At 43.6% G+C, this 10,469-nt stretch overlaps 1 protein-coding gene across 1 annotated transcript; it reads left to right on the plus strand.

Moving 5' to 3' along the window:
* Window positions 1–259: 259 nt before the first annotated feature.
* lyl1 (LYL1 basic helix-loop-helix family member) lies at window positions 260–7,056 on the plus strand. Its single transcript, XM_012877612.3, has 3 exons — window positions 260–1,595; window positions 3,472–3,569; window positions 6,357–7,056. The coding sequence occupies exons 1-3, from the start codon at window positions 844–846 to the stop codon at window positions 6,869–6,871; spliced, it is 1,365 nt and encodes a 454-aa protein (XP_012733066.2). The 5' UTR covers window positions 260–843; the 3' UTR covers window positions 6,872–7,056.
* Window positions 7,057–10,469: the final 3,413 nt, after the last annotated feature.

Genomic DNA, 10,469 nt, shown 5'->3' on the forward strand with positions numbered 1-10,469 from the left:
CAAAGTTGCAGCATGCAATGAAAAAAAAAAGTTATATTTCAACCACTGCAGCACCAGCTATGTCAGAACTGACCTTCCAAGCATAATATGCAACAAATCCTGATGTTTTTTTTAATTCTTTCTTTTGTTCAGCAGATTCTTTGATATCAGTCCAATCTTCAAGGATCTGGGCCATTTTGCCTCCTTCCAAGGATTTTGAGTCACATCCTCGGAGTATAAACACACAATCATTCACGAACGAACGCACACACACACACGCACAAACACACACACACACGAACACACACACGCTAGAGACAGCTGAACAGAAACTTATCAAGAGCAGTCACCAGGGACTTGTTCAGAACCTAAACTGTGCCACTCAGGATGTACTGTAAGACAACTACAGACATCCATTTTAAATATAGATCAGAGCACAAGATCAACTTCTGCTGTACGCCGTAGCCGGGTCCGGTGGGACAGACCTGAGCCTTCTTTCAGTACTGCGCGGACTGCAACGCGTTTATTGCCTCACAGTGACCAGAAAGTCATCAGAAAAAAAAAACAACAACAGGCCAGACTGGCTCGGGTTGAAGCTTTCAGGGAATTATCTGTCATCTGAAGCCACAACGTCTAAGGACAGAGGAGACCTTCATGCAGACCCTGAACCCTAATCTGATGGATTGATTCCAGGACACTCCAATATGTTTAAGAAGATCTGAACAAAGGCGTTAGGGCCAGAAGTCACCTTCACGGACTGTTGAACATGAAACCTTTAGTTCATCTCAAGCTTGATGAAGAGGAACACCTTCTGAACGAAGCCCAGCGTTGATAGTGACAGTTTATTCCAAAGACCTCGCCACCATGATGGAGAAACTGAAACACTCCGCTCCACCTGCCTCCCCTCCTGACCTGCCTCGTCCCACCTCCTCTTCCTCTCCCTCTTCTTCCACCTCTTCGCCCTCCTGTGCGTCCGTGGAGCCACAGAGTCCTTCGGTGTCCTTGGACTCCGTTAGAAGCCCACACCCCACCAGTAAATCTGGGCCTACGGAGCATATGAACGCCCCTGCTGCAGCCACGACTCGGTCTCCCATCATCCTGACAACAGTGTCAACCAGTCAACAGGCAGGTGGTCCACCCGAGTCTGCCATCAGGGAGACGGAGCAGGACAAAGAGGCGTCAAAACTAGAGGGATCAAGAATCACTGCCTGTAATGCGGCTGCCTCGACGCAGGGGTCCCCAACTCTTTCTTCTCCGCCTCCGCTCCTCCCGGCTCCAGCCAAGACTTCTCCGTGCCCTCTGCCACCTGCGGCTTCCACCGCAAACGTCCGCTCATCGTCCTCCCTCTCTCCCCTCCCTCCACACATCCCGGTAATCAGCCTCGGTCACAGCAAGCCCCCTCTGCCTCTCCCCAATACCCCCTTGACTGCCCTCCACCCGATTCCCAGCCTCATACACGGACCCCACGGGGACATCCGGCGCGGCCAGCAGAGCTGTTTAACCATGGTGGGTCCTGGAGCTTCGGGATTATCTGGAGGTCCTGGAGGCCCCTCCAACGGTCTTCCTGGGCCCCTCTTGGCTCAGCAATACCTGCCTGCACATCCGTTCCTCACCAGGTGAGACTTGGCTGTTCGTGTACTCTGTGTCATTCCCAACTGTTTTGCCTCACACTGCAAAAAGGCAACAAAAAGGAAGTAAAGTCTTCTTGAAATGGGTGTATTTGTCCTGGATTTGAGCAGGTAAATAAGATTATTTGCCAATGGAATGAGTATTTTGACCCCTAAAGTAAGATAATTAGATATACTGCACTTGAAATAAGATAATGTAGATGAATTGTTCCTATTTTAAGTCAAAAAATCTTATTCCATTGGTAGATAATCTTATTTACCTGCTCATATCAAGGACAAATACATTAATCTCATGAAGATTTTACTTACTTTTTGTTCCCATTTTGCAGTGCATAACGTCTTCAAATGGAGCACATTGTGCACCAGGCTTGGTCTTACAGGGCTTACATTTATTTTCTTGAGCGTTGTTTGGAAAATATCAACATCAGGCAGGTTAGAAGGAAAGACCCTGTTTTACCACACTGTTATAATCTAGTGTATCTCTTGGACTCAGCTCTGGCTGTATGCTGAGGGTCACTGTCCTGCTGGAAGGTGAACCTGCTGTCTGGACTTTTACACCCCTGCAGCGTGATGCTGCTACCTGCATGGCTTCCTGTGGGGATGGTGTTTTCAGGTCGATGAGCAGCGTTAGTTTTCCACCACGCAGTGTTTTGCATGTAGACCAAAAGGTTTCGTTTCGGTGTCATTGACCAGAACACCTTCACACGTTTGCTGTCTCCCCTGCATGGCTTTCTTCCTTTAATCACTTTCTCGTTGCTCCTTTTCCATAAAGACCAGACACATTGACTGCACTACTCACAGCACCCAGCGATGCTTTTTACATTTTCAGATGATGGATTGAACAGTGCTCTGTGAGAGGCTCAAGTTTGGAATATTGTTTTATAACCTAACTCTGCCTGAGCAGTCTGCTTCCTCCCTGCTCACCTGTTCACTAATGTTCTCCAACAAACCTCCACAGAGCAGCTGAATGTATACTCAGATTAATTTTACCACAGCATGACTGTATTCACTAACTGTGCTTGATTTAGGGCTATGATAGCAAAGGAAGCTCAGTGCAAATGCCTGCCGCACTTTTCAGATTTTCATCAATAATGAAAAGAAATAAAACCCAGTTTGCTATATGCTCTCCATGTGCAAACCTTGACACATTTGAAACACCATCCAGATATTTCTCATGGGATTTTTTTTTTGGATGCTCAAAAAGGTCATTTAACGATTTAAAGTGATACACAATCTATGTCCTGTTATTTAGCAATTCTATTTGCTACAAATTAGACAAAACAGCCTCTTTGTGATCGTACGGTCAAGTTTCATCAGATTTACATTAATCCTGAAAGTCTGAAAACTGTGAAATGCGTCCGTAAATGTTGCTTCAGTGATCTCACAGGCAAAAGGCAATTCAGAAAGACAGCTAAACAATTGCGGCCAACATTGCCAACCCTCGATGACAGTGACTTCATGCGATGGGAGCTGTGACGATGATGGCGCTCACTGAGAAGGCCACGTTTCTGTGTGATGTGAAACCCAAACTTCTGGCATTACACAACTCCCCGCAGTGATCGATGGACTGCACTGCACTGTTGCATTTGAGTTGTTACAAATAAGATTAGCTATGTGTGGCACACAAAGGGCACTTAATATATTGTCAAACTGTTTTTTAGCTTTAAAGGAACCAATTTATAGGCTGAACCATTGGATCAATGCTACCATAAGAAACCCACATTCATTAACATTTCCTCTCCACATTCTCCCTTAATGTGGCTGTTTTTGAAAGCAGGGGTGGTGGAACATCCCAACCTGGCTTTCTCCTACCTTTCCTATCTTTTCTGTCACTTATTGTTCGATGTGTGTTTGGTTTTCCTAGTTCCTACCTGGGACCCTCAGGAGGAACCTACGGCGTCAACAACAACATCCGCATCAAGAGGAGGCCCTCGTCTCATTTTGAGATGGAGATCAACGAATGTGAGTTTCACTACAGACAGCTCATACTGGCATCATCTCAAACTTTGTAGCGGATATGAGTCCCCACTGCACAGATGTGACGCCTGATCTTTGACTTACGGCTAAAAAGTCTTGTATCCTTCTGATATCTGCCAGCTTATGTTCAACATTATTCCTATTTATCCCTGCTGAATATCTAAAGAAATCCCTCTGCATTATTAAAATGTAAAATCCAAGTATAAGTGATGAATGTAGACATTATTGGGTGAAATTCACAAAGGACAGTAATCTGTCTATTACCTGGACCTGTTTTAGGCATCATCTGTTCTGATGTCTGTGCTGGATTAGATTCCACCACAAATTGATGCAGATGCAACTTATTCGTGCTAATCTTAACACAACAGGTGCAAAAGTGACCGAAGAAATAAGGTTTATCCTAAAGGACCGCATCGGTTCCAAACCTGATAAGAACCCCCTAAAAACTTCAAAGAAACCCTCTAACAGTGTCAGCCAGTGTTGTTCGTCAAATTCTTCAGAAAAAGCAATTAATGATGTGGATGTCCTTACTGCACCGCAATAAAAGAAATAAATGTGACGCACAGTGGAGTGATCAATCTCTTTGATTCATTTAAAGACACAGAATGAATTTAAAAGTGCATCATATTGTAAAATGACAACATGTATGTGCAACACAACTTTGTAATCTATTGTTGATTACAGTTTATTTAATAAATCAAAAAAGGGCTGTTAGTTCCTACTGCTGGGAGGGGGCATAGCTGTGCACTCGCTTACCACCTCGTCTCCTCCTCTTTTCCCATCCGTTGTGCGACGCCCGAGCGAGCAGAGATTTCTCAGTGCAATGCAATGAGATGGGAATCTTCCCTGTAGAGTTCATTTATTTGAGTTTCCAGTGAGCAACAAGCCTCATTTCAGTGTTAGCAGGATATATAGACCTCATTTGGTCATTAGCCAGTGATGCATCTATTAATAACCTGGATTTAAAAGTTGTCTGAGCTTCAATTTAAAATTAAAAAAAAATGTTTAAGGCCAATAACAAAAGTTTGTATATCATATAAAATGACAGAAAGCATACACAAATAATCAGACAGCTTTATTTGATCTAGTATTATGACCTAACTGAACTTTTTTTTAGTTTGGATATTCCATCAATAATGTGCATAAAAGTAGTGATAAATATGGCGAGATATATACATATACAGTCATATTCAGTCAATTAGAACATGCCTTCCAAAGAGGCTTTTTGTCAGATTAGAAGTATGTTTTAGAAATATAAATCTTTAAGCAGTTATTAAATATACTTTTCACTCAGCCCACATATCTTTAGTAGAAATGTTTTTTATTGGTCTAACGTAATGGTCTAATCTTAAATGTTGTGTTTTTGTTAGTTATAAGCAGAAAATCTATGAGAAGTAAAGGCTTGACAACATCTGTCTTTGAGTAATTAATCTGTTTAACTTGGAGAATGAAATTACCGAAATAGGTCACCTTTTTGATTATATTCTAATTTATTACATAAAGCAGCATATAATGTCCTGACAGATGGAAACATAAACTTTAATCCTAATTGATATGGTAAATTGAGCCGTTCAGGTTGTGCACTGACAAGATTACACTCTGTTGATAAGATCAGAGAGGAAGTTCAGCTTGTCGACCAGTTTTGCAGTAAGAATAATAATTTCCAACTAGAACTTCTTCATTAAGCTCCTCTCTCAGAGAAGAGGCAGTTCAGACAGAATATAAAAAAGTCCTGGACGTATATATTTACCAGACATCCTGACAAATAGCTCAGTTAGGGAAACACTGGACTAGTGTTGAGAGGCCTCACATTTAAGTGTTGCTTGTTTTCTCACAATTCAATTGTAATTATAAAAAGTCTACATTTAGACAATTTTAAAAAAATTAAGACATTAAACAAAGTATGTATCGAATTTAGCCTATGGTGCATTCTTAGGCAAAAATGCTAAACATGCTCACCATGTTCTGTTTCTTCACTCTGCATTTGAAGCACTATGTTAGAAAGTTGTATAGGTTTTTAGTCTGAATTTAAAAAAACTGGATTTTAAATGCAATTGCTTTTTTTTTAACGGAAATTGTTTGCATAATACCGATCAGACCTCTCTTGAAATGATGAAGAATTCTACTTTCAGGGGCATTTCTGCCCTGTGTCATTTGTTCTGGATATGACTTAGATACACATAATCATTTGTTGAGTCACTCTAATCTGGAAAGTCACCATTTGCTTGACAGAGCTATTATAGTAGCAGAAAATAATGTATTCTGTCTCTTACTTACAAATGTGTATTTGCACACTTCTAGTTAGACATTCGTGCAGATTGCACAATTCTGCAGCTAAATGTATTGCACTGTATTGCAAACTGCTGTCTGACCTTTTCACTTGAAAACGAGTCCATTAGCTACTAAGGACTGTTTGCACGCTTAAGGCCCCCCAGGGAGTGTTGTTGTTCATCAGTGCAATCAACCGTTCGGTTTGGGGGGGTTCCAAGACATGGAAAGAATATGTCTTGTTGTGTCTGCATGTTATGTGTAATTATGTGCATCCTGCATCATCAAAAATGTCATTATGGTAACACACAATGACGACAAAGGTTCTTGATTCTTGAACTTGCTTTTTGGGGAATCTGACAATCAGGGACACGCCAACAGCTTTACACTCATTGCACTTCGGAGAATTCGCCCGAACCTTTTGCCAGTTTGGTCATGAATAATAACCCATTTTGGCCTGCGCCACTCTGGTCGATTCACGCAGCCTGTCTGTATTTCCACCAGGCCCTCCTCAGAAGCTCGCCCGTCGGGTGTTCACCAACAGCCGGGAGCGCTGGCGGCAGCAGAACGTGAACGGGGCGTTCTCCGAGCTCAGGAAACTCATCCCCACGCACCCGCCTGACAAGAAGCTCAGCAAGAACGAAATCCTGCGCCTGGCCGTGAAGTACATCAACTTCCTGGTCACGCTGCTCAACGACCAGGCCCAGAACCGGAGCAGGGACTCGGGCGACGACAAAGCCGAGCGCAGCGGCGGCGCGGCCGGCTTGGACGGCAACGGCCAGAGGACTCTGTTCCAGAGGGACACGCCGTCCGCTGCGGCCAGCCCCGCTGCCGTGCCATCGGCCCACAGGGATTCAACGGACTCGGTCATCGCCTTGGCGAGCTCTCCGGCAACCTCGAGCTGCTTCGGAGACACGGACAGTGAGGAGAGCTATGGGGCTAGGTCGTCGTTGGTAACGCATGAAATCAAGGTGAAAGGCCAGATGACAATGATTGCTGCCTCTAAGGATGAGCGGTGACTGTAAGAACAAAGACAGATACCAGAACCCTGTACAGACACCGGGAGGCAAACACAATGTTTGACTAACCAGATGCCCCCAGAAGTGTTAGAAGACTGAGTGTGGCGTTTCCTTCAATCATCCAGTGTTTTGAAATCCGCTTCTAAGCAGTGTGAATAAAAATTTTGGATTTTGGTGGCATTTGATGCTCTTAACAGCCTGTGTTTTGTAGCAGTGTGCCAACACCCCTAACGTCCCATCTGCGTGTCAGAGGTTTCCACGTACAGCTGCGACCTGCGCTGCGCCGGCACAGAGGCTCACGGTGCGCCTCTGGCCTCGCCACCACGTTGTTCAACGTTCCTCCCGTCCTCGCTGAAAAAAGAAGCGGGATCGATGGTTCCACCTTGAAGTTGTGACACACTTTTACCAGACAATAAGATAAGCGCGTCTTAGTTTGCTGTTCCCTATTTGACATCCTCTTAACTGCTCTCCGAAGACGACTCACAGTCAGCACTATTTCTCAACACATCCAAATGTGTTTGCTTCGCTCAGTTTCGGGAACATTTGGCTTCCCTACGGAGTTCCGTAAAATCGTAAACTCGGTGAGATTTAGCTGCCATAAGCAACGGATGTTCGATTAGAGACGATACAGATTTTAGGGTTAGAGATGCCTGCTTTTTAACATAATCTTACTATTTTACATGAGAAGTGGTACATAAATGATGTGTCCTTATGGTCCCAAGTCTGTTATCACACAAATGAACAGCACTGGGATTGTTTATCTTCAGTAAGACCCAGAGGGAATTTTCAGAAAAACACGTATCAAATCTCCAGCTCTGTTGCACAGCGCGGTCAAAGATTTATGAGAGCGGCAGTTTTAGCTGTGCAGTTGAGGTTGGGGAAGGTCAGGATGGATGTGGGATGTGGTTAAAGATGGGGTTCAGCACGGTGGAGGAAAGTGAAAAAGTGCGGGGCGAGGTTCAGCTGTGGCTCTATCAAGTGGCCAGGAAACGGCTACAGTTAGTGCTGTCTCATTGATGGCCAACAAGCTTCCTGAAGGAGGGGGCGGTGGTTGCGTGTGAGTGTGTGTTCGACGAGAGGTTTTCGCCGTGTGGGGCAGGAATCATTGAATGAAAGAAAGAAGTGAGACCCTCCACCCCACCCCTCCTCACACATACACACACACACACACACACACACACACACACACACACACACACACACACACACACACACGCCTACCCAAAAAAAAAGAGACCGGATTAAAAAAGCCCACCAGGATGCGCTGGGAACCCTTGTGCAGGCAGTTTCGGGATCACACAACAGGAAGGGCAGCTTTCACAACACTGCTACGGCTGCATCTGCCCGCTCTGCTGTGCCAAGCTGCTCTGGCCCTTCCCTGCTTTTTTTCAGCTGCCACAGATGCCACAGGGGGGCTGCAATCTCAGACATGCTCATATGCAGCTGAAATTTGTTTATATATATATATATATATATTTTATTTTTTTATTTTTATTTTCTAACTCATCTATCCCTTGCGTGGTCGCATGAGGTGCTTGTGCCTGTCTCCAGCTGTCAATGGGTGAGAGGCGCGGTACAACCTGGACAGGTCGGCAGTCTATTGCAGGTATATATATATATATATATATATATATATATATATATATATATATATATATATATATAAAATCCTCCTAAGCCTGCAGTTTTTAGTGCTGTGCTGACTGGTAACAGGCTGCTAGCAGGAAATATGATTCAACATGAGATCTCTCTAAACTTTGTGCATTTATTTCTTTCAGTTCTTTTCTTCTGGTTAAGAAAATGAAACGTTAAAGGGATAGATCACGGTTTATACAACAAGGTTCAATTCAAAGTTTATGAGCAGTTCAACTGTTACCTGCTGTAAGGCAAAGCAAGCTAATTTGTCTGGCATATTTCAGTAACAGGCCAATTCAAAGTGCTGTACATTGTTGTAGAATCAAGAAAAGTTGGACTACAAACTTAATTTAATGATGTTTCAGTGAAAGACAACAGTTCTCAACATTAACAGTCAAAAGCAACTCTAAACAAATAGGTTTTTAACCTTGACTTAAATTAACTCAAGCTTTCAGCACTTTTACAGTTTTGTGGGAGTTTGTTCCAGATAAGTAGGGTATAGGAACTAAATGCTGCTTCTCCTTGTTTAGTTCTGGTTCTAGGTATGCAGAGTAGGCTGGAGCCAGAAGACCTGAGTGGTCTGGAAAGTTGATACACTGATAACAAGTCTGTGATGTATTTAGGTGCTAAGCCATTTAGGGATTTATAAACTAACAGAAGTATTTTAAAGTCTATTCTCTGAGATATAGGGAGCCAGTGTAAGGACTTTAGAACTGGGGTTATGTGTTCTACTTTCTTAGTCTTAGTGAGGACGCGGGCAGCAGCGTTCTGGATCAGCTGCAGCTGTCTGATCCACTTTTTAGGCAGACCTGTGAAGACACCGTTGCAGTAATCTATTCGACTAAAAATAAACGCATGGATTAGTTTTTCCAGATCCTGCTGAGACATCAGTCCTTTAATCCTAGAAATGTTCTTCAGGTGATAGAACCTTGTAAGTGTCTTAGATGCCTTTGAAGGTTCAGGTTTGAATCCATCACTACTCCCAGATTTCAGGCCTGATCAGTCTGAAGCAGCTGTAGCTCTGTGCTAACGCTTGATCGTTCCTCTATTGGTCCAAAAATGATTACTTCAGTTTTGTTTTTATTCAACTGTAGAAAATGTTGGCACATCCAGGCCTCTTTCTAAATAACCATTCAATGTAAACGTGACAATAGTTTGAATGTTCATAAAACAGAATCTGCATGAACCAACTATGCCACTTTTGGAGCTGGACTTCCTCTAGAACAGCAGAAGTCCACTTTGGTCTTTGCCGCTGTTGGGCAATAAGTGTCAGCCTCGAGGACCAACTAATCTGGATTTATACGAAACGAAGATGCCAAGACAGTTACCTATTAGGTAAGATATTTCCTGGCTACAACCTTTTTAAAAAAATCCTGAACCATCCCTTTTGACAGCTGTGGTGTCTACCCTCTCTCCTCCTGATACAGGGTTCAAGCAGGGTCACATGTGCCAGCCTGGGACTCAGAGATAACATTTTAGCCCCCATCCCTCCTCCCCCTCCACACCAGATAAATACTGCACCTCTAGCATCATTTCATCGGCCAAAGTCAAATGAACCTACGTTTACGAATTACGCTGCAGATGCACAGGCAGGCTGCGGCGTGCAGACGAGGCCGGCCCTTTTCAGATATTGCAGAAACAAAAAAGAGATGTCAGGGTGTTGGAATGATACAGCAGAAAGTCTCTTAAAGTGAAGCGGAAAAAAAACTGACTGTCATTGCCACATATTTCACACCTGTAATGTTGTAGTAAACTGGTGAAAAGAAAGATTTCCTGAAGCTACACCAAGAGGCTGTCACTATACAAATAATTATTTTTATTTAGGCTCAGCAGATTATGGTGGCTACTCTGAAATATTTCATAACAAGTGCCACATCAGCCCCGTGAACACCCAGATTAAATGCCCCTATTTTCCCCCTTTGCCCTTCATTCCAAGCCCTGGCTCCTGTCTGCTGAGGTGTGG

This window comes from Fundulus heteroclitus, chromosome 5, assembly GCF_011125445.2.
Source record: "Fundulus heteroclitus isolate FHET01 chromosome 5, MU-UCD_Fhet_4.1, whole genome shotgun sequence".
NCBI classification, from domain to species: Eukaryota; Metazoa; Chordata; class Actinopteri; order Cyprinodontiformes; family Fundulidae; genus Fundulus; species Fundulus heteroclitus.